We start from the raw sequence: 24,262 nt of genomic DNA, 5'->3' as shown, positions 1-24,262 counted from the left end.
ATCAATCAAATATTCACATGTTGCTTCCATATCTTGGGATTGTAAATAATGCTGTAATAAACACAAGTGCACATATATCTTTTTGAACTAATGTTTTCATTTTCTTTGGATAAATATTTTAATAAAAGGAATTTTATCATACGGTAGTTCTATTTTCAATGTTTTGAGGAACCTCCATATTTGCTGCACCAAATTTACATTCTCACCAACAATGCACGAGGGGGCCCTTTCTCCATATGCTGACCAACACTTTTTATTTCTTGGCTTTTGGTAATACCCATTCTAACAAGTGTGAGTTGCTATCTCATTGTGATTTTGATTTGTATTTCCCCAATGATTGGTGACATTGAGCATCTTTTCATTTATCTGTTGGCCAGCGTATGTCTTTTTTGGAAAAATGTCTATTCAGATCCTCTGCTCATTTTTAATTGGATTTTTTTTTTTTACTGAGTTTTATGAACTTCATGTATTTTGGATATTAACCCCTTATCCGATAAATTATTTTAAAATATTTTCTTCCATTCAGTAGGTTATTTTTTCATTTTGTTTATGATTCATTTGTAAAAAACGCAGAAGTTTTTTTAATTTTTAGTTTGATGTAGTCCCACTCATTTATTTTTTGCCTTTGTTGTCTTTGCTTTTGGTTTTGGATCCAAAAAAATCATTGCCCAGACCAATGTCAAAGAGCTTACTGCCTATGTTTTCTTCCAGGAGGTGTATGATTTCAGATCTTACGCTTAAGTATTTAATCCATTTTGAGTTAATTTTTGTGTATGGTGTAAGATAGTAGTCCATTTTCATTCTTTTGCATATGGTTGTCCAGTTTTCCCAGGACCATTTACTGAAGAGACTGTCCTTTCCCCATTCTACATTCTTAGCTCCTTTGTCATAAATTAATTGACCATACCTGTGTGGGTTAATTTCTGGGCTCTCTACTCTGTTCTGATCTATGTGTCTGTTTTAATGCCAATATCATACTGTTTTGGTTACTATAGCTTTCTAATATAGCTTAAAATCAGGGAGCTTGATGCTTCAATTTTGGTCCTCTTTCTCAAGATTCCTTTTGTTATTTGGGGACTTGTGAGGTTCCATACAAATTTTAGGATGTTTATTCTATTTCTATGAAAAATGCCATTAGAATTTTGATAGGGATTGCATTGAACCTGTAGATTGCTTTGGTTATTATGGATACTTCAACAATATTAACCGTTTAAGTCCATGAGCACAGATTATCTTTCCATTTATTTGCATTTTCTTCAACTTTTAAAAATCAATGTCTTATGGTTTTCAGCGTATAAGTCTTTCTCCTCTTTGGTTAAATTTATTCCTAAATATTTTATTCATTTTGATGCAATTGTAAATGGGATTTTTTTTCTAAGTTTCTCTTTCTGATAGTTCAGTATGTGTGTATAAAAACATAATAGATTTTTGTATATCGATTTTGTGCCTTTTACTGCATTCATTTATAATTGTTAATAGGTTTGTGGTAGATTCTTTAGGATTTTCTACATATAATATCATGTCTTCTGCAGAGAGTGACAGTTTTACTTAATCCTTTCTGATCTGGGTGTCTTTTATTTCTTTTTCATGACTAATTGCTCTAAGACTTCCAATACTATAATGAATAAAAGTGGCAAGAATGGGCATCATTGTCTTGTTTCTGATATTACAGGAAACACTTTCAGCTTTTCATCACTGGAAATAATGTTAGCTGTGGGCTTGCCATATATTGTTGTAATATTACGTTGAGGTATATTCCCTCTATACCCACTTTGATAAGAGTTTTTAATCATAAATTGATGCTGAGTTTGTCAAATACATTTTCTGCATCTTGAAATGATTAAATGATTTTTATCTTTTGTTTGGTTAATGTGATGTATCACATTCATTTGAGGATGTGAAAACATCCTTGCATTCCTGAAATACATCCCTCTTGATCATGATCTTGATCATGATTTGATCATGGTTTATTTTTTTAATGAATTGTGCAATTCAGTTTGCTGACATTTTGTTGGGAGTTTTGCCATCTATGTTCATCAGGGATATTGGCCTATAACTTTAATTGTGGCATCCTTGTTTGGTTTTGGTTTTGGGGTAATTCTGACTTTGTAAAATGATTTTGGAAGTAATCCCTCCTCTTCTATATTTTGTATGAGTTTGAGAGGGATTGGTATTAATTCTTCTGAATGTTTGGTAGAATTCACCGGTGAAGAGGCCTTGTCCTGAACTTTTGTTTGTTGGGGTTTTTGATTACTGATTTAATGTCCTTACTAGTAATCAATCTGTTCTGACTTTCTATTTCTATTTCTTGGTATGGTGTATGTTTTTAGGAACTTACCCATTTCTTCTAGGATGTCCAATTTGTGGGTATATAGTTGCTCATATAGTCTCTTACAATGCTTTGTATTGTAAGATACAATGCTGATATTTGGTAAGATCTCCTCTTTCATTTCTGAATTTATTTGAATCCTCTCTCTTTTTTTAATGTTTATTTTTGAGAGAGAGAGAGAGAGAGAGAGAGAGAGAATGAGCAGGGGAAGGAGCAGAAAGAGAGGGAGACACAGAATCCGAAGCAGGCTCCAGGCTCTGAGCTGTCAGCACAGAACCTGATGCAGGGCTAACCCAGGAACCAAGAGATCATGACCTGAGCCAAAGTCGGACGCTTAACCAACTGAGCCACCCAGGAGCCCCGAATCCCCTCTTTTTTTTACTAGGTTAGTCTAGATAAAGACTTGTCAATTGTTTTATCTTTTTAAGAACCAGCTGTTAGTTTCATTGGCCTGTTTTTATTTCTCTTTAAGTCTCTATTTCATTTATTTATGCTCTGATCTTTGTTATATACTTCCTAACTTTGGGCTTTTTCTTTTTCTAGTTCCTAGAAGTGTGAAGTTAGGTTGCTTGAGATTTTCTTCTTTCTGAGGTAGGCACTTACTGTTATAATCTTCTTATTGCCTTTGCTGCATCCTATATGTTTTACTATGTTGTATTTCCATTTTCATTTGTCTCAAGGTATTTTTTTACTTTTTTGATTTATTCTTTGACCTATGGCTTATTCAGTAGCATGTTGTCTAATCTCCACATTTTTACAAATTTCCCAGTTTTCTTCCTACAATACATTTCTAGTCATGCTATTGGTCTTGGAAAAGATACTTGATATTATTTCAAATCTCCTAAGTATATTAAGACTTGTGTTGCAGCCTAATATATCTCTCTTCCGGAGAATGTTTTCCATTTATGCTTGAGAAGAATGTGTATTCTATTGCTTTTAGATGGAATGTTCTGTGTCTATCTGGTAAGTTCATCTGGCCTAACATATTGTTTACAGATGATGTTTTTTTATTGATTTCCTGTCTGGATGATCTATCTATTGATTTAAGTGGGGTGTTATTGTTTTGCTGTCCATTTCTTTCTTTAGGTATGTTAATATTTGCTGTATATGTTTAGGTGTACTTATGTTGGGTGTATAAAAATTTACAAATACTATATGCTATTTTTGGAACTCACTCTCATATGTAATGTTCTTGTTTGTCTCTTATTACAGTCTTTTTTTTTTTTTTTAAAGACTGTTCTGTGTGATATAAGTATAGCTACCTCAGCTTTCTTTAGGTCTGCATTTGCATGGAGTATCTTTTTCCATTCCTTCCCTTTCAGTCTGTGTATCTTTTTTTTTTTTAAATTTTTTTTTTAACGTTTATTTATTTTTGAGACAGAGAGAGACAGAGTGTGAACAGGGGAGGGGCAGAGAGAGAGGGAGACACAGAATCCGAAACAGGCTCCAGGCTCTGGGCTGTCAGCACAGAGCCCGACGCGGGGCTCGAACTCACAGACCGTGAGATCATGACCTGAGCCAAAGTCGGACGCTTAACCGACTGAGCCACCCAGGCGCCCCCAGTCTGTGTATCTTTACATCTGAAGTGACTATCCTGTAGCAGCATATAGACGGGTCTTGTTTTTGATCCATTTAGCCACTCTATGTCTTTTATTGGAGAATTTAGTTCATTTATATTTAAAGTAATTATTAATAGGTATTGATTTTATTGCCATTTTGTTAACTGCTTTGTAGTTTCTCTGTTCCTTTATTCTCTTGCTCTCTTCCTTTGAGGCTTAAGAGGTATTCTTTAGAGGTATGCTTAGATCTCTTTCCCTGTGTCTTTTGGGTTATCTACTAGGTTTTTGCTTTGTAGTTACCATGAGGCTTACATACACCAATTTCCATTTATAACAGTTTATTTTAAGTTGGTAGCAACTTAAGTTTCAATGCATTCTAAAACTCTACATTTTGGGGCACTGGGGTGACTCAGTCTCAGACTGAGATGATTCTGGCTGAGGTCAAGATCTCACAGCCGTGGGATTGAGCCCTGCATTGTACTCCATGCTGGGCATGGAGGCTGCTTAAGATTCTCTCTCTCCTCTGTCTCTGCTCTTCCCTCTCTCTCTCTCAAAAACAAACCAAAACAAACCAAAACAAAACCTCTACATTTTAATTCTTTTTCCCATTTTTTGTTTTGATGTCATATCTTACATCTTTTTACCCTGTGTGTCCCTTATAATTCTGGTTATAATTATTTTTACTATTTTTGTCTTTTGATCTTCATACAAATTTTACAAGTGAATTTTACTATATATTTACCTTTACCAGTGAGATTTATACTTTCAATGTTTTCTTGTTACTACTTAGTGCCCTTTCTTTTCAGCCTAAAGAAATCCCTTTAATGTTTCTTGTAAGGCTGGTTTAGCATTGATGAACTCCTTTATTTTTTATTTTTTGGTTTAAAGAAAATTTCTTTAACATTTATTTTTTAGAGAGAGAGAAAGAGAGAGAGAGAGAGAGAGAGAAAGCACGCAAGCAGCGGAGGGGCAGAGAGAGGGAGACACAGAATCTGAAGCAGGCTCCAGGCTCTGAGCTGTCAGCACAGAGCCTGACATGGGGCTCAAACTCATGAACTATGAAATTATGACCTGAGCCGAAGTCGGACGCTTAACCGAGGCACCCCTGATGAACTCCTTTAGATTATGCTTGTCTGGAAAATTCTTTTTCTCTCCTTTAATTCTGAATGACAACTTTGCCAGGTAAGTATTCTTGTTTGGAAGTTTGTTCTTTCAGCATTTTGAATATGCCTTTGTATTCATTCCCTTCTACCCTGCAAAATTTCTGCTGAAAAATCTGCTAATAGTTTCACAAGGGGTTCCCTTCTATGTAAGCTGTTTTTATCTTATTGCTTTCAAAATTGTCTCTTGGTCTTTAACTTTTGGCAGTTTAATCATAATGTATCTTTGTGTGGGTCTGTTCATCTTATTTACAAGTCTCTGGGCTTTCTGGATTTGGATGTCTGTTTCCTTTCTCAGGTTAGGGAAGTTTTCAACCATTATTTCTTCAAATAAGATTTCTGCCCTTTTCTCTCTCTCTTCTCCTTCTGGGATGCCTAAATGCAAGTGTTGGTCTGTTTGATGTGGTTCCATTAACTCTAAGCTATCTTCACTTTTTTCCATTCTTTTTTCCTGCTCTGATGGGGTGAGTTCCAATGTCCTGTCATTGAGTTCACTTATTCTTTTTTCCATTTCATGTAGTGTGTTTTAAAACCCCTCTACTGTATTTTTCAGTTCAGTTATTGTATTCTTCAGGTCTGTGATTTGTATTTGGTATTTTCTTATATTTTCTGTTTATTTGTTGAAGTACTTACTGTGTTCACCCATTCTTCTTCCAAGTTTGGTGAGCATCTTTATGACTATTATTTTGAACTCTATCGGGTAAATCACTCATCTCCATTTCATTAGTGATTTTTTTCCCTGAGATTTTATCTTATTCTTTCATTTGAAACATATTCCTGTTCTTCATCTTCCTTGACTCTGTGTGTCAGTTTCTATGCATTAAATAAAACAGCTACTTCTCCCAGTCTTGAAGGAATGGGCTTGTGTAGGAGATGAAACTTACTGTTCAACTTTGTTCTAGTTCTTGATGGTCTCTCAAATCTTTGTGATTATTCAAGCAGTCTAATTTATGTTTAATGTCTCCCAGTAGTTGAGATGTGCCAAGATCTGTCAAGGTCCCAAACAGGAGGATCTCTCTCAGTATTTAGATTCAGGCTGATTAGATAGAACTTCAGGCAGCAGCTTGTAACATATGCAAATATACACAGTCCTGTGGGACAGCAAACAAGCCCCATTGGCTACCACAGCAAGGTGATCTGGAGGTGGCTCCTGGGTGAAGCCACAAAAATCAGGGCAGCAGGCAAGGCTATAAATAAATTCCTTTCTGGGAGATACCCAATAGCTGTAGCAAGGCAAAGAGAAGCATAAAGAGGGTGCCCACCAGCCTCTGTCCCTGGAGAGTACTGCAGCAGGCCCCTAAGTGTTTGTTAAATTAGATGCTTGTCCCTTAGTCTGATGCTTTAAAATAAGCCAATGAGCCTCTTGATTGGCTGCTTCTGCACTAGGCCCTGGAATTGGTGAGTCCAAGCACACAAGCCCTTCAAGAGGCACTTCTCAGGTTGATACAGCTCTGTGGGTTTTGTGTGCTCAAATCCCACTGATTTTCAAAGCTGGATATTGTGGAGTCTCATCTCCCAGGTGCATGTCTTTGAAGTTGGGATGTCTTCTGCTGTGGGGTCAAACCCTTCATTCTTCAGGGAAAAGCTCCAGGTTTTCAGTTGACCTCCTGATTGTGGGTCCCTGTGCCTAGGGTGGGTTTTATGGTGAGACTGTGTCTCAGTCACTCCTCCCGACTTCAGTGTGGGCTTTTTGTCTCATCTGCCTGATGTGTAGGAATCTCTCAACTGTATGGTGTTTTGTTTTTATGTTTTTTTTTTTGTTTTGGGGGGTTTTTTTTTGAGGGAAATCGAAACCCAAGCAGGCTCCACATTCAGGGCAGAGCCCAATGCAGGGCTCGATCTCACAACTGTGAGCTCATGCATGACCTGAGCCAAAATGAAGAGTCAGATGCTCAACTGACTGAGCCACCCAGGCACCCCTCAACTGGTTTTTAGAATTTTTTTCAGGGGAAATTGTTCCATATGTAGCTATAGACTTGGTGTGTCCATGGGAAGAGGTGAGTTCAGGATCTTCCTATGTTGCCATCTTGATCTGGAATTTGCCTTTTCTTTTAATGACTTCAAACTTTAACCTAGTTCTACTCTATGAATTTAAGGATCAACGTCCTTAGGAGCACAGAAAATGACATCTTAGAGATACCAATCAGCAGATTAGAGAACACTCAAGTGCAATTCCTTCATTCCTGGGTGTGCTTAAAAATGGGTTCGGTTACAACAAAAACATATGAGATGGCAAGAAGCAGTACAAGAAGTTAAGATAAAATCTCCTGAGCCAGGCTCAGGCTGGCTGTCTGTTCAAGATTGCTAAAGTTCTAGAGTTTGCAATATGTTCTTTTTAAAGGCAAGAATTAAGTTTCCTTCTCAGCTCTTCTCTCCTAAGTTCTGCAGTCTTTCCCTGGATCTTTAAAAAAAGAATTTTTTTTTTTTTTTTGTACCATACTAGTGTAAACTCCAATTTAAAGCTAGACCCTTATAAAGAACCCAAATTACTAACTCCTGCATAAGAGAACTCTGAATAGCTAATGAATGGTTTGTAATTTCAATTTGTAGACAATTATATAAAGCTGTATTGAAGATTTCTGCTCTAGCTCTGGGTGAAAACAAATACCTAGAATCAGTGAACCGTCTCTCTTAGCTACTTTAATTACCCTGCACATCCTTTCTAGGTCTGTGATGCTTATCCAGTTCTCAGGAAAAAATAAATAAATAAATAAAAAACATCTCTCTGCCCACCTTTTACCACTAGTAAACTATTGCTTTATTATCCTGTTAGGGAATTGCAATGTGTGAACAATGAAGTATTTAATGATATAGATTGGATTCTAAATCCTAGGGCTCCAAAAACTCTAATAACTATCACAGGTGATAAAAGAACAGAGGGATGATTGCTTGGGTACTGCAGGCTCCTGCAAGTATGACGGTTTAGTCCTAAGTGATAAGAAGGGAACAAACAACCCCCACGAATTTTCACCTGCAAGTGTTTTGAAACCAATGGTAGAGAAAGAGTTGCAAGGAGACCTTGCTACCAGTTAAACTGCTGGTAGCACTGGCTAGAATTGTGGGTGTAAGGGAGAACCCAGGCACTCTTTCCCATGCAAAATCAAGTGAGAGCTAGGCAACCAGTCAGGTCCACAGCATCATCAAAAATACACGAGCAGGTACTACCCCTAAAGTTCTTGGTTGAAATATAGCGAAGATAGTCTGACAGCTCTCATGAAAGAACTGCCAAAGCTTTTAACAATGAGGTCCAAGAGGCTCGCAGCAGCTGTTTCACATGGGAAAGGCGTGATATTTAGGAGAATGACTTGCACGTATCTAACGGCAGTGGATAATCCTAGTCTAAGTGACCAAAGTTTCTTTGTTTTTAAATTTTTATTTATTTTGAGAGAGAGACAGAGAGCGCCAGCGGGGGAGGGGCAGAGAGAGGGAGACACAGAATCTGAAGCAGGCTCCAGGATCCGTGCCATCTGCAGAGACCTACATGGGGCTTGAACTCATGAACCGCAAGATCATGATCTGAGTCAAAGTCAGACGCTTAACTGACTGAACCACCCAGGCGCCCCAAGTAACTAATGTTTCTTTATTGGAACAACCCTGATCTCATGTCTTTTCTATGGTACTCCACTGTTCTCAAGGACATGAAGAGGCATGAAGAGAAAAAGATTCATCTCTCAGTGATTTCAGTTAATTCTCTCCTCACTAATGGGCCTCTCCAGAATAAACTTCTAGTATGTTTGCATGCCATTCATTTCTGGGATTCTTTCTGCCAGTCTACCACTGTGGCTAACTCAACTTGATAATGTGGGGGGGGAGAGGGTGGGGATGGGCAAAATAGGTGAAGGGGATTAAGAGGTACAAACCTCCAGTTATAAAATAAATAAATCACTGGGACTAAAAGTATAGCATAGAGAATATAGTCAAAGGTATTATAATTTTATATGGTGACAGATGGTAACTAGACTTATCATGGTGAGCAAATGCATAATATATAGAATTGTCAAATCACCATGATGTAGACCTAAAACTAATATAGCATTGTATGTCAACTATACTTCAATATTTGAAAATTTAAAAATATGATCAATATCAGCATCATCTGATGCATCACAGATAAAACAATTAGGCAATTTCATAAAAAGTTAGGTTTAAAGATTTTTTTAAGGTTTCACTTCCTCATTCAAAATCTTATATATATATATGTATGTATGTATATGTATATACATACATACATATATATATATATATATATATTACCCTGTTGACAAAAAGGATTATTTAAAAATTTGTGAGGTAACACAGGAAGTTTAAACGTTGTAATCCTTAATCCAGTCTTAAAACAATCCTTAACAAATGCTTCAGGCGATATTACACTTACATCCTAAATTACCATGCACTCTTCAGGAATGCTCATGTTATTTCTCACACAAGTGTCAGAAAAGCTATCACAGTCCAGCTATTTAAATACTAATTCATTTTGGTAAAACGATATAAAATGTCTTACGCGTCAGCTGTTTCAAGTTGTTATAACACTGGTAATACAAACATATTACTGAGGTCATACTTTTGTCCATACTCAAATATATTAATTGGATTAAGAATTAAAATTACAATGAAAGAATCTCAAGCTTAGCATTAAATTATGGAAAAGGCATGTACCAAAATATCAACAACAAATATCTGTGTGTGGTAAGATTAAAGGCTTTCCGTGTGCTTCCCAGGGTTTTCAGTCTTATCCATACAGACGTTTCACTTTTATAACTAGAAAAAGAAATTATTTAAGAAAAAAAAAAACACTCTTGAATAGGGTTTCTAATTGTAAGTAGACAAACGTTGCTAAGTGGACTGTCTTTCTGGCAGAAGGAGAGGCCATTCTCTGTCTGTGCTTACGTTAACCTGAAACTCTTTTCATGCATTACATTGGTGATGGTCTGAGTTTTCTATAAGCGTCTTACATTTATAACAAGCTGCCATACATTGTAAGCTTTTGTCCTGTCTGGACTTGATCGTGACATGATGAGTGGATTTTTTTCCCTCTTAATTTGGAAGAAAATAGATAAATCAGACAAATGTGGAGCCACAGAGTGACCCACAGGTCAACAGCCCATGTAAGTAAGGAGAGGCCAGCCTCCCCCCTGGCCAGAGCTCAAAGTGCCACCTGCAAAGCAGGATGACCTCTGTTTTCCTGGCTTCTTTTCAGTAAGCCCTTTTAATAGAAGCTTGGAATTCTCCCTCAAAATGCACATTTTTATTTAAAAAAAACAAGCAAAATATCATATATTTACTTAATTATTATTTTCTTGGAAATACTAACTGGTAGTTCCTGGATTGAAGGGAAAAGTAGAAAATTTTTCCTATTTCCCCCTTTGGAAAGAAAGAGTTTCCAAAAAAAGGAAAGGAGAGTCACTAACAACTGTCTATTTCATTTTCCATTTCTATTTCACTGTCTGTTCATTTTCCTTTTTAGTTAAAGAAAAATACACACACACACACACACACACACATTTATTAAGCACCTTTTTGGACTAAGAGATGTGGCATAAGATCAGACAAAAATTCCTGCCCTTGTGGAGTTTAGACCAGTAGGAGAATGAACAAGATCAGAAAAACATAGAATGGGCTAGAAGGTAGTGAGTGCCAAAGGGAAAAATATCAGGTGAGGGCAGTAAGGAGCCTGTGGTGGAGAATGTTGTGACTTTAGAGAGGGAGACTGAGAAAGGCCTCACCCAGAAGGTGAGTCTTGAGCAAAGACTTGAAGGAGATGAGGGACGAGTGGTTGGAATATCTGGGCAACGAGTGTTCTGGGCAGGAGGGCAAGTGTGTGGTCCCTGAGGGAGCAGCCTTAGCAGCATATTTAAGGAACAGCAAAAGGCAGGGGAGGGGGAAAGGGGGACAAGGCAGGGGGGAAGGGAGGAGAAAGAGAAGGACAGAGAGGGAGTTGGGGAGGGGAAAGGGAGGTAGGGGAGAGGTCAGAGTCACAAAGACCAGAGTGTGTAGGGCTTTGCAGGCCTTTGGAAGACCCCTGCAATTACATGACATCAATCTCAGGTTTCTTTTTTTTAACAATTGAGATATAATTGACATACAGCATTATATTAGTTTCAGGTGTGCAACCTAATAATTCAATATTTGTATATATTGTGAAATGATTACCACAATAATTCTAGTTAATATCCATCAACACAGTTATAATTTTTGTTCTTGTGCTGAGAGCTTTCAAAATTTACTCTCTTAGCACCTGTCAAATATACAATATAGTATTATTTATTATAGTCACCATGCTGTACATTACATCCACATGCTATACTTATTTTATAACTGGCAGTTTGTACCTTTTTGGTCCTATTGCCCACCTTCTACCTCCTGCCTCTGGCAACCATCAATCTGTTCTCTATGAGTTTGCAGTTTTTTTGTTTTAAGATTCCACATGTATGTGAGATTATACAGTATTTGTCTTTCTCTGTCTGGCTCATTTTCACTTGGTATAATGTTCTCAAGGTCCATCCATATTGTCACGAATGGCAAGATTTTATTCCTTAAAAAAATTCTTTTTTTAAAGTTAATTTTCGAGAGAGAGGGAGGGAAGAAAGAGGGAGAGAGAGAGTGGGGGAGGGGCAGAGAGAGAGAGAGACAGAGACAGAGACAGAGAGAGAGAGAGACAAAATCCAAAGCAGGCTCCCAGTTCTGAGCTGTCAGCACAGAGGCAGACTCAGGGCTCAAACCCAGGAACCATGAGATCATGACCTGAGCTGAAGATGGATGCTTAACTGACTGAGCCACCCAGTCACCCCTGATTTTATTCTTTTTTTATGAATGAACAATATTCCACTATATATATAGTTAGTGTTTTTGTTTCCTCCAGATAAACACCCAGAAGTAAAATTTCTGTATCATTTGGTAGTTCTATCTTGAATTTTTTGAGAACCCACCATTCTGTTTTCCATAGAGGCTACATCAATTTACATTGCCACGAAAAGTGCACAAGGATTCCCTTTTCTCTGCATCCTTGCCAACACTTACTGTATCTTGTCTTTTGCAGATTTCTTAAAACATGTGTATAGTGTCACAGATGAAGCCTTGTGATAGCAAATAAAAACTGGACTGGGTGTGTCTGAGGCAGTTGACCACAAGAAATATGAAGGGTGAACAAGTGAACATGACTGAAAATGCCGATCACATGTGACTGGAGGAGTGGCCAAATGTCAGATTTTTATTCATTAATTCAGAAACTTTGTGTATGCCAAGGTGTTCCAGGAACAGCGTGGCACAATTTGGCCTCAAGAACTCATACAGCTTACCAGGAGGCACATGGGTAAGGCAGCATATGTTCTGGTTAAGTGATACATAACAACAAGTTTGTTAGAAACGGAGGTACGTGCTCAAATGATATATGCCTTTATAGAGAGGGCATTCTAAGCTAGGTCAAAGCGATGGCTAATATTTAAGGGAAAAAATGGAGGGAAAATGGAGAAAGGGAGGTGTGGTGTATTCAAGGACATGAAGTTAGGATGGGCAAGTGTGTTTTGCAAGCAATAAACAAACCCATGTTGGCTTGGGTGGAAAATCTGTATAGGGCAGTGGTGAAAGGTGGTTCAAGGTAAGATTACAATTGTTTTATGGACAGACTGAAGTTTAAACCTATAGGCAAAGGAGTTTCAATTAAGATTTCTACAGGAAAATGGTATGGTATGTCGAGTTGCTTGGATAGAGAAAACACGTGGGAGGTAGCAATTAATGGGGGCAAGGGAAGTGATAAAGGTCATGACTGGAGTGTCCAGTGTGGGGATGGAGTGGTGTAGATGCTACTCTAATTATTGGAGAGTAATTATACAACCCAGTGACTGGTTAAAAGAGTTATTTGTGTATTTCGAATGACTTAAAGATGTTTGCTAATAAAATAGTGACAAATTTTGAGATATTTTACGGGATCAACAAAAGGGATCTGGCTTGAATATTTTAAATTTGAGTGATGCTATGTCAAACATTTGGAAATGTTACTGGCAGGAGAGCAAGTTTCAGGTGAGAGGCAATGCTAAAAAGAAAAACTTGTGAGGGCTAAGTTGGCAAATGATTATGGGTATTTTTTTCCTTTTTCTGTTTCATTGAGCCAACACAATGTCTCAGTGGGTATAAATAGAATAGCCATTTCTTTTACCATTCAAATTAGGACATTTTGAGAGTGAGAGGGGAGCTATTAATAATTACATTGGGACAATGGGCATAGAGCTAAGACTGTCCAGACCAAGCGAGGATGTGTAGATCTCAGTTTATAAGCTCTATCTTACTGTTAAAGGATGGAGAGTTGCCCTTTCCTTATCTTTATTATTGCTCTTGGTTTTTCCAAAGGAGTCAAGTGATTCAATTACTGTCACTTCATTGTAATTTGAGGCTACAGTCTATTCTGGCAAAGAATCCAGTTTTAAACATCGAAAGAAAAACACAATGCCAGGGAAATAGCCTATGTCCTGTAACTCCTCTCTGTTATCCACTATTGATGCTTCTGGCAGAACTAATGAAGTGCAGAGGGGAGAATCACAGATAACTCTTTGTTGGCCCTGAAACTTGATGTAAGGTCTCAGCTGAAGCAACATTTTAGTGAAATGCTGTATCTGAAAACAGGGGGATGGCATGACATTCCCAAGAAGCTGACAGCATGCGGAAAAGAGTGTGCATGTGTGTGTGTGTGTGTGTATGATGCACACACACATGCTGGAGAGGAGCAGGCATGAAAAGAGCTCTTTTTATCCTGTAGCGGTGATTTGTTTGCTAGTTCCTCTGTAGCAAAACTGTTGAACAGAATAACAAAATTGATATTCATACGGAGTAGTACCCTGGAGGGTATTCTGGCAGCTCTCAGGTGGAAAGGGACTCAAGTACACCTCAAAATACTAAAGAATACCACTGTCTTTCAGCCTAGACATTGTCACCTTCATTTACAAAAACACGGTGCCTTTCATCAGGCAAGGAAACCAAGTCTGGAAGTACTGAGTAAATGTAGGGATTATTTTTCTTATGGCACCGGACTATTTTGCCCTCACTGTTTGTTAGGCTTCTTGCCTTAATAATTTATTGGATTTTTTATTCTATGTAGATGCTTCACATTTCTCTTCATGCGAAGGGAAACAGAATGTGTTTTGCTGTCATTGCTTTGCCCTGACCTTTGAAACAACCATGTCATCTGGTTATTTGGTCACCGTGTTACTTCCAGGCTCTGTTGTTTTCCATATCAATAAACAATTTACTTTTGAGAAAAATCGATTTGATTCTGCAAAAAAAACTTTTATACACCCTGCCTTCAGAAAATAAGATTTTTCTATACATCTATTAGATATAGTTTAAAAAATGAGACAGAAGCTATAATTTATAAATATGGCATCAGAAGCAGAATATTTCTGTGGTGTGGTCCCTTGATAAAATGGCACAAAATCCAGAGACAAAAAATGCACAAAGTGTATATATATATATGTATATATACATGTCATATACATGTCATATATGTCATATATATGTCATATATACATATATTTTACAGTCTCAAATAGACTATATGTAAAAAGAAAACCTTTTGACAAAATGAGGTGATGAACAAATGTTTAAGTGACCAATATCTGACTTCCATCTGTCTACATGTTGTCTATCAGACCATATATCTTTATACAAGATAGAAACACTAGATAGTCAAGAGTCCAACAACAAATGTTCAGAAAAGAAAGGTCCTAAAATTATCCTTCAGCCATAACTGAAAGGACACTCTTAACTGAGGACTGTTATCAGAAAACAGAAAACACAAAATATTCATAATTCTAACTATACATTTGCCATTATGGAGGGAGGGGAAGTATGAGGATCAATAGGGCAAAACTTGTATTTTGCCATAACCTTGATTGATTGATTTAATTTTAGAGAGAGAGAGAGTGCACAAGTGAAAGAGGGGCAGAGGGAGAGAGAATCTTTTTTTTTTTTTAATTTTTTTTTTTAACGTTTGTTTATTTTTGAGACAGAGAGAGACAGAGCATGAACAGGGGAGGGGCAGAGAGAGAGGGAGACACAGAATCGGAAACAGGCTCCAGGCTCTGAGCTGTCAGCACAGAGCCGGACGCGGGGCTCGAACTCAGGGACCGTGGGATCATGACCTGAGCCGAAGTCGGACGCTTAACCGACCGAGCCACCCAGGCGCCCCGGGAGAGAGAATCTTAAGCAGGTCCCATGCTCAGCAGGAAACCTGACCTGGGGCTTGATTCCACAACCCTGGGGTCATGACCTGAGTGGAAATCAAGTTGAATGCTCAACCACGGAGCCACCCAAGCGTCTTTACCTTGTTTTATTTCACGTGCACAAGCATTTCACCAGAATCCTCTAAGTACAATTGCTAGCTTTTCTTTTGAAAAGTAGATTTTTTTCATTATTTGCTTTCAACTTAAAAAAAATTGCCAACTATACTTTGTGTCAAACACAATTATCTTTTTCATGTTTGACTTACTTGTAATGACATAAAATCTTACAAAAAAAGAGTTGAAGACTCCATTGGACCCTCTCTGATCTGGTCATTCTCTCTGCCTCCTCAGAAACAGAGATAGCGTGAACCTTCAAAAGTTATTTTTATGCTTTTACTGCATATATGTTAATAAATAAAATGTAGTGTTCATTTATGGGTTCTGAAACTTTTCATAAATGGTATCACATTCCCATGATTATTCAGCAGCTTGCTTTTCTTTCTTTCTTTCTTTCTTTCTTTCTTTCTTTCTTTCTTTCATAACTACTCAGCATATGCTTTCTAGAGGTATTGTTTCCTTTGTTAATTCTGCCCCCCTTGGTGCTACGTTTAAAAATGTAAAATTTATAACCTGCTATCAATGCAATAGGGCTTTCCTCCTATAGCATTTATAGCTCATGTATCCATTTCATTTTTATAATTACTACCACTAGAATCATTCTTTGTAAAGTTTTCTTTGTAGATCAAGAGGGAACGCTTTTGGCAACCACAGAACAAAATACTAGACAAGAGGTGCTTGAGAAAAAATTGATTAAGTTGTTCTAAAATGTCATTTTCTTTGTTTCCTCATTTTACAGGTCAATGATTTATTTTCCCCTTCAACACGTCTTTTATATTTATTTATTTATTTATTTATTTATTTATTTATTTATTTTTGAGAGAGAGAATGTGCACATGCCTGAACATAGGATAGGGGCAGAGAGAGAGGGAGACAGAGAATCTTAATCAGGCTGCCCACCCAGCTCAGAGCTTGACATGGTGCTCAATCCCCTGACCCTGATCATGACCTGAGCTAAAACCAAGAGTAGGATGCTTAACCAACTGAGCCACCCAGGTGCCCCAACAAGATTTTTATTTTTATTTATTTATTTTATTTTATTTTTTTCCAACAAGTATTTTAGATGCCATAATTTACTCATCTGAATAGTTTCCATTGGTTTTATTATATATTTGTTGCCTTAACAATTGCTAATAATTCTCCAGATATTAAACACTTATGCGTGTGTATGAAAATCACAAGTAGATTTAATTAAATACCATTCATCTGCTGCTGTGCACTGTTAAACATACTTTTCTGAATGTTTCCTGTACTATATTTAAGCACTTTATTCTTGGAAATCTCACTAAAGAAAAGAATACTTTTCTATTCAGCTTGAATATATTTTATACTTAAGCCAACACTGAAATTTAATAAAAATTAAAATAAGGCCAGGAAATAAAAATGAGTTTCAAAGGGAAAAAACTTCCAGCTAATAACAAGGCGAGGAGTCAAACTTGCAAAGTATAGAACATCTGATTTTGTCAGGAAGCATGAAACAATTGAGGCCAGACTGAATCACTGGGAAACATGAGTAAGCAAATCTGAAGCAAGTGTGATACAGGCATCTATAAATACGCAGTACATCTTATTCTGATGTACAATGACTAGACACCTTGCTTTGACCCTGTTCTGGGTCAGAGACCTGGAAGGCTCCTTGGAACTCCTTATGCTACCAACGAGAAGGAAACACTGCCAGATAGATCCTGGTAAAAGCTGCCTGAATCAGAATCACACACATCTCTACCCAATCTCGAAGGATTCCGGGGCACCTGAGTGGCTCAGTCAGTTAAGCACCCAACTTCGGCTCAGGTCATGATTTCACGGTTCGTGGGTTTGACCCCCGTGTTGGGCTCTGTGTGGACACCCTGAAGCCTGCTTCGGATTCTGTGTCTCCCTCTCTGTCTCTGCCCCTCCCTCACTCATGTTCTGTCTCCCTCTCTTAAAAATAAATAAACATTAAAAAAAATTTTTTTTTAATTTAAAAATTTAAAAAAAAAATTAAAAATCTGGAAGGGTTTGAAGTCATTAAATAAATACGTCGAAAATCCTTTACAAAGCAACAGTAGTCAGGCAGCTGAGGTATCATGGCAACATAATTTAATGACTCAGCAGGGTCAGAGAAGAATGGATCATAGGTACCTTGAAGTGTTTGAGGATTTTTGCCATGAGACACAATCTCATCCAAAGGATCTACTAATTCAAAGTACCAGAATTTTTCTCAGTATTTATCCCAAGGAAATGGTCAAATAGCTAGAGCCAACCGCCACATAGAATTATCTCATTAAAATAAGGAGGTGCTTATCCTTAGGTTGGGTGGAAGGTAGGCTAGATGTAGTAGGGCACTGTGTCATCATCCCAGTCATATTCCTAAAGACTGATACCAGAAGCTCATGGTTTGAATCTGAACAGGGTCGGCAGGGTGTAGGTAATGAGGAGAAACTGCCAAGAAAACCTCGGAGACATTATTATCAAATAAAATGAATACATGCGGACCTGGTGAAAGCTCAGTCGTGATCATATTCTATTGACTCCATCAAAACTTATGACAGCTTTCAATAAATTAAATAGGGGCTTAGTTGGTTGAGTGTCAGACTCTTGATTTCAGCTCAGGTCATGATTTCATGGTTCTTGAGGTGCAGCCCCGTGTCGGGCTATGTGCTGACAGCAGGGAGTCTGCTTGGGATTCTCTGTCTCCCTCTATCTCTGCCCCTCCCCTATTTGTGCACATGTGAGCACGTGTGCTCTCTCTCACAATAAACAGACATTAAAAAAATAATTAAAAAATAAAATTAAATGGTACATGGCCTGTATGAAGGCTAGTGTCACATATTCAGTGAGTATCCCAAAGGAAAGAGATAGAAGAAAAATATTCTATAGTTTGGGGCGCCTGGGTGGCTTAGTTGGTTGAGCGGTGAACTCTCAATTTTGGCTCAGATCATGATCCTAGGGTGGTGGGTAGGATCAAGCTCTGCGTTGGGCTCCATGATGAGCACGGAGCCTGCTTGAGATTCTCTTTCTCTCTTTCTCTCTCTCTCTCTCTCTCTCTCTCTCTCCCTCTGTCCCTCTCCCTGGCTTGCTCTCTTTCAAAAAAAACAAAAAACAAAAAACAAAATACTCTATAGGTAATTCTTGACAAACTATGGAAAACCCCACACCACTTTCTGAAATAGACTGGTATGAAGACAGGGTTTTATTTGTTTGTTTGTTTTTGCTTAAGTACTCTGCATGTCCAAATTAATTCTCATCTCTGTTGTCTCAGTTCATGAGTAAACAGTGTGTGGCCTCTGGAAATTAGTCATAGTTGAACCTCTGGCTACTATAAAAAGTTAAGGGGTAAGCTTGAGAAGTTGTGGAAAAGAAATTATTCTTCAACAGCAAAATACTCAAAACAATCACATTTTCAATGATTTTTCAAAAAAACAAAAACAAAAAACTTACTGTTTCTCCCCTCCTTCCATTTATAATTTCTCTAACTGAAAATTTTGGTTCTCTTTCTTTCTTTTTCCAAATAGATAATATCTTATCCTGTAATGGCAAAGAGCAGGGAGGTAGAGTAGATCCAGGTTACCTAATACCAGAATGTCTCCTGAGCAAGGAATTTCTAAACTTCTCTATTAGGCTCTATTGACACATAGACTTGAAAATTTGTGAATTATATAGTAAGGTAAAAGCCATTCAAAAATTTTCTCTAAAAACATATGCTTGTAAATAATAATGAAGTTATCCTATCTGGCCAAAATAGAGAAATTCTTACTAACTTTCACCAAAACATCTCTGAGCCAAAAGCATCTTTTGAAGGTTTATATCAACTCCATTCCAAATAAAGGTAGCAAGTATTCTTAAGATTCTCTAGAATTGGGTATGAGATCATGTGCATATATACTGAATAATGTTCTAAATGCAGACAAGCAAACAAGATAACACATCACAGAAAAAACTTTATCTCCTTATTATTATTATTATTTTTTTAATGTTGATTTATGTTGAGAGAGAAAGTCTGAGTGGGTAGGGCCAGAGAGTGACAATCCCAAGCAGGCTCCGTGCAGTCAGAGCAGGGCCTGACACAGGGCTTGATCTCATGCACCGTGAGATCATGACCTGAGCCAAAATCAAGAGTCAGACGCTTAACTGACTGAGCCACCCAGGTGCCCCAAATCCTTTTTATTTCTAAACTGCCAGTCCCCTAGAACTACGCTCTACCAGCAATGAAATTTTTTGTTTTATTTTCTAGAAATACTAGGCATTTAATAAAAGCATGTCTCCTCTGTTTTTCCAGATATAAAATTGAGTACATTTTTTCTACTACCTTTTTAGATACTTTTAGAAATACTCAAATGTATTAATAAACAATATATAGGTATTTTGTGTCTAGGAGTAAAATTTACATAAACATTATGTAAGAAATATATCATTCTGTATTTAATATTTTCTTCCAATGTGTCATTGACCAGAATTCTTTAGGCACAGAGGAACTTCAATATACTCTTTCTAACATGGAACCAGGTTCAGTTAATATTACAATAGAATTCTATTGTCAGTGTTTTCCAAATTCCTACTAGAATATTATGAATTTTTACAAGATCCTCAATTGTCAATGCTTGAACTCTATGTAGTCCTGCTTTTTAAAATTTTTTTTTGCAAAATATGGCTCCAGAGGAAGTAACTAAAAGAATTAAAGAAACAGAAGAGAAAACAAGAAGAATTTGTCAATCTAAAAAAGATAAGGTACTGTTAACAGCTGTTGCACATGCGTTGTAGGATAAAAATAAATAGTTAGTGGCTGACATTGGGATTTGGATTTTGGCATGAGAGGAAGGAGATATAAGAAAGTAAACGAGGGGCGCCTGGGTGGCTCAGTCGGTTGGGTGTCCGACTTCAGCTCAGGTCATGACCTCGCAGTTCATGGGTTCGAGCTCTGCATCAGGCTCTGGGACTGACAGCTTGGAGCCTGGAGCCTGCTTCATATTCTGCGTCTCCCTCTCTCTCTGCCTCTCCCCCACTTGTGCTCTGTCTCTATCTCAAAAATAAATAAACATTAAAAAAATAAAAAAAAAAGAAATTAAGTAAAAACTAGTGGTAAATATGAATTAGAAGTATTAGTACTAACTCTGAATACATCTCTTGAAAAAAAAAATTCTATTTCTGGCCTCTGAAAGGCCTAGAAATAAGAACTACCTTGGCATGAACAATCAACGCCACAACACACCAGTTTGTAAATACTATCTTCCTTACCCCAAAGGAACTAGGGCTCCAAGGAGAAATGACTAATCCCATTTCCAGGTAAGAAATATACAATATGCCTGGCCTAGAACATCTTGTCACCACCCCCACCCCCACCACACACACACAAATCAAGCTATGAGCACTACTCAGTGCATGTGAAAGGATTCAGGAGCCAACTTGATGAGACTCACCGTGACCAAAGATCGATAATTTAGCATCAAAAAGAATAATAGCAATGAACTAAAATATACCCAAATGAAATTCATCTAAAAATCATTGACACATAAAGTATAAATCCATGAGTGCACAATGATACTTAAGAAAGAAAATTATTTACATGCTGGGTAACCAAATTTTTTTTAAGTTTATTTACTTATTTTGAGAGAGAGAGAGAGTACTCTCGAGCAGGGGAGGGGCAGAGAGAGGGAGAGAGAAAATCCCAAGCAGGCTCCACACTTCAGCGGAACTGTGAGATCATGACCTGAACTGTGAGATCATGAGCTGAAGTCAAGACTTGGATGTTTAACCAACTGAGCCAAGCAGTCACCTCAAATTATTTTCTTTTGTGAAGCTGCTAAATATGGCCAAAGAATCAAGCACTTGCTCTGCCTATGCGGTAATAACTGTATATACTTTAGGATAACTGCATAGTTGATAAAGGCAAATTTCTTCTTATAGAAAGTCTTGTCAAATGGTACACCTGAATATAATCAAACTTCTAGATCTAACTACCAACTAACGAAGAATACAGGGGACAGAAGAACACCATCAGGAAAATCAATGAGTCTGGGGGAAACTGTAAGGGGCGAATGATGTGCTTTCTTCAAAGGATGGATGGGGAGTTGGGAGTTTGGGGAGGGCTGAGGAGGGAGGAAAATAGAAACCTGTAAGTAAAAAGAAACATCCAATGGAAACATATGGATCTAATTTTGATCCAGATTCTTAAAAACAAATGGAAGAAAAAAAATTTTTTTCAACTGGGAAAATCTGAACCCTGAAGGATAAAGAATTATTACTAATTTAGGTTACTTAATTTATGAGTACTTAACTTTTAGAAGTGGCACCATTTCATTCAGAAATATTTCAGTTTGTATTATTTCCAGATAATTTGGGAGACAGAGGAAAGTTGGTAGAAATGTAGATGAAAGAATATTAACCCATCGGTGATAATTGTTTAAACAAGGTAACTGGTGCATGGGGTTTCCTTGTACTCTGCTCATATGTGTTCAAGATTTTAAAAAACAAAAGATAAAGCCTTTTGTTGAAAATTCGGTAAAAAATGCTGAAAGCATCCTTAGGATAAAGATAACTTTTTCCTCTGGGTGCTTGGGTGGCTCAGTTGGTTGAGCGTCTGACTTTGGCTCAGGTCATGGTCTCGGGGTTCATGAATTTGAGCCCCACATCGGGCTTGCTGCTGTCAGTGCAGAGCCCGCTTGGGATTCTCTGTCCCCCTCACTCTGCCCCTCCCCTGCTTGCGCTCTCTTAAGAATAAACAAACGTTTAAAAAAAAGATAACTTTTTCCTCAAATATCAAAATACTTCAGTAGAGGCATGTTCTGTGAACCTTAGATGCGAATAAAAATGAAAACACTGCTTTGTCTTATAGAGAATCATGTCCTGATACAGATTGAAATGGAAGAATTTTTTAGTGACAGATCCACATCATGAGCACGTCACATGCAGAACTTACAAAAGGCACCAAATTAGAGTACAGTCAGTAGTAGCAAGCAAATGAGCATTTGGATGCAGGGTTCTGACATAATGGAAATGTATGGATCATCAGAGTTTATGAAAATCCTCTTCCTGTCTGATCACTTTTAATAAGGCTTAAGTAAGTAATGAGGCTTCCTATTTCTGCTTAGTGGTAGAACAGTTAATATGTAGTATGAAAAAATAAAAATGATTATTCAGAAATATTAAAATAGTTCTCATTTATAATATATCTACATCCACCCCCCCCCCCCCCCCTTACCCCAAGCCTAGTTATACACTTGTGGGTTCTGATAAGCAAAACACACAAAAAAACAGGTATCTTTGTTAGCACTATAGGTATTTTCTGGCACTTGTTTGGACACCAGCTGTATGCTAACTAGTCTTGTGAATGCTTAGATCACCAAACATCATAAAACCAGAAAAGCTCCTTCAAGCTTCCAGGAGTGTGTCTGAATGTTGGCTCGCAGCTGCACCTGGAGAGATAGACCTGGCCCTGACAGCCTCTAGGAGGACTTCTAGCCAATACAAAGTGACGACGAGTTAGCTAAACATAAGCCAGTTGGTCAGCTCAGGCAATGCGGGGTGAACAGTGCTTTTGGGGATGCAGAGCAAAAGCGTTCTCTGGTCTAGTAATACTAACATAGACAGGTGTCCAGTATCTAGTCATGTGTCTGAGTGCTATTGTTTGATTACATATTAGTTGGTTGGGGGGGGCGGGGAGGGGTGGTCAGCCCCGGTGACCTGGAGGGACGAGACGGGGGCGAGGGGCGGGCATGACGGTGGGGCCCGTGGGCAGCGTCTGGTGGGCCTCCATCACCATCTGGAAGCATCGGGGCTTGCACCCTGACCCTGCGGGCTCAGCCGTGGTCGGGGTCCACATTGAGGCGGCGGCCGTGTGGCCCCCGTCCCCTGCCTCGCCCACCCCTACTGTCCGGGTACCTAGGGCGTCCTGACGTGGAGGTTTAAAGACGCTTCGGGTGGGGTCGCCCGGCCGACTCAGGTCAGGGCGATGGGGCCCTGGCGTACCCAGCACATTTAAACCCTACTTTGCCACACACCAACACCGGTGTGGCTTTGCATTTAGCGCTTCATCTATATTTAAGCAACACAAGTAATGGAATTGACACACTGCTTCTAGGCCTAAGAGGTAAACTGGATCACTGCACCAGCCGTATGGACAAGAAACGAGACAGCCTGAAAAGAAGAGATTGAGTATATTATGGCAAGTCAGTTGCAGTGGAGGCCTACTCTCTGGACATGACTTTATTTTACCTTCAATGTACTGAACAATCAAAAATATGTGATATAAAATAAAATGCTCAAACATTGCTCCTTTAGCCAGCTCTGAGGAAATGGATGGACGGCACTGGGAAAATGAAAATAAAACCTACCTGAAGACTGCAAGGGTCAGAGACCAGAGCACTAATGGCTTCCTCAGTTCAAACTTCGCCCGTTTGTTCATGAGGTGCCGACCACCAAAGATAAAGGCAGCATACAGAGCGGAAAACAGGAAAGATTTCTTCCTATAACAAACAAAACCCCAATATCTTATGAAATGAAAATCTTTAAGCAATTTATTTTTACTCATCAGAAATCTATGTTTAAATTATTCGTAATTTTTTATACCAGTCCCTCTTTGGAAGCACTGAACGCATATTCCTGGGAATGTGCCCCTTCACAGAAGAGAGAATTAGTCTTTTTGGATCCATAGCCTTCTGTGGAAACCTCCCTTGACAATTAGGTCATCCAGATTAACCAACACATGTCAGAATAGATTTATCTGCTTTTCCAGCTCTGTGGCAAATTTCAACAACATAACATTAAGGTGCAAAAAGAAAATTTTTCAATGAGGGAATTAAAACACTAAAATCAAGCTACGTAACTTAGGGCGTCCCCAAAATGGATTTCTGAAATCTTCTCCACCAAAGGATTAGGTATAACCTTTCAATATTATCATTAATAATAAGG

General features: G+C 38.1%; 1 protein-coding gene across 1 annotated transcript in view; it reads right to left on the bottom strand.

Annotated features, from left to right (window-relative positions):
* The window catches only part of ELOVL6 (ELOVL fatty acid elongase 6), a 143,465-nt gene that overhangs the window by 29,127 nt on the left and 90,076 nt on the right, over positions 1-24,262 (bottom strand). Inside the window, exon 3 of the mRNA XM_042935682.1 lies at positions 23,686-23,817. Coding sequence (XP_042791616.1) covers positions 23,686-23,817 — 132 coding nt within the window. The remainder of the gene's footprint in view (positions 1-23,685; positions 23,818-24,262) is intronic.

The sequence above is a fragment of the Panthera leo genome, chromosome B1, assembly GCF_018350215.1.
Source record: "Panthera leo isolate Ple1 chromosome B1, P.leo_Ple1_pat1.1, whole genome shotgun sequence".
Lineage (NCBI taxonomy): Eukaryota > Metazoa > Chordata > Mammalia > Carnivora > Felidae > Panthera > Panthera leo.
This window is presented reverse-complemented; position numbering and strand designations above follow the sequence as displayed.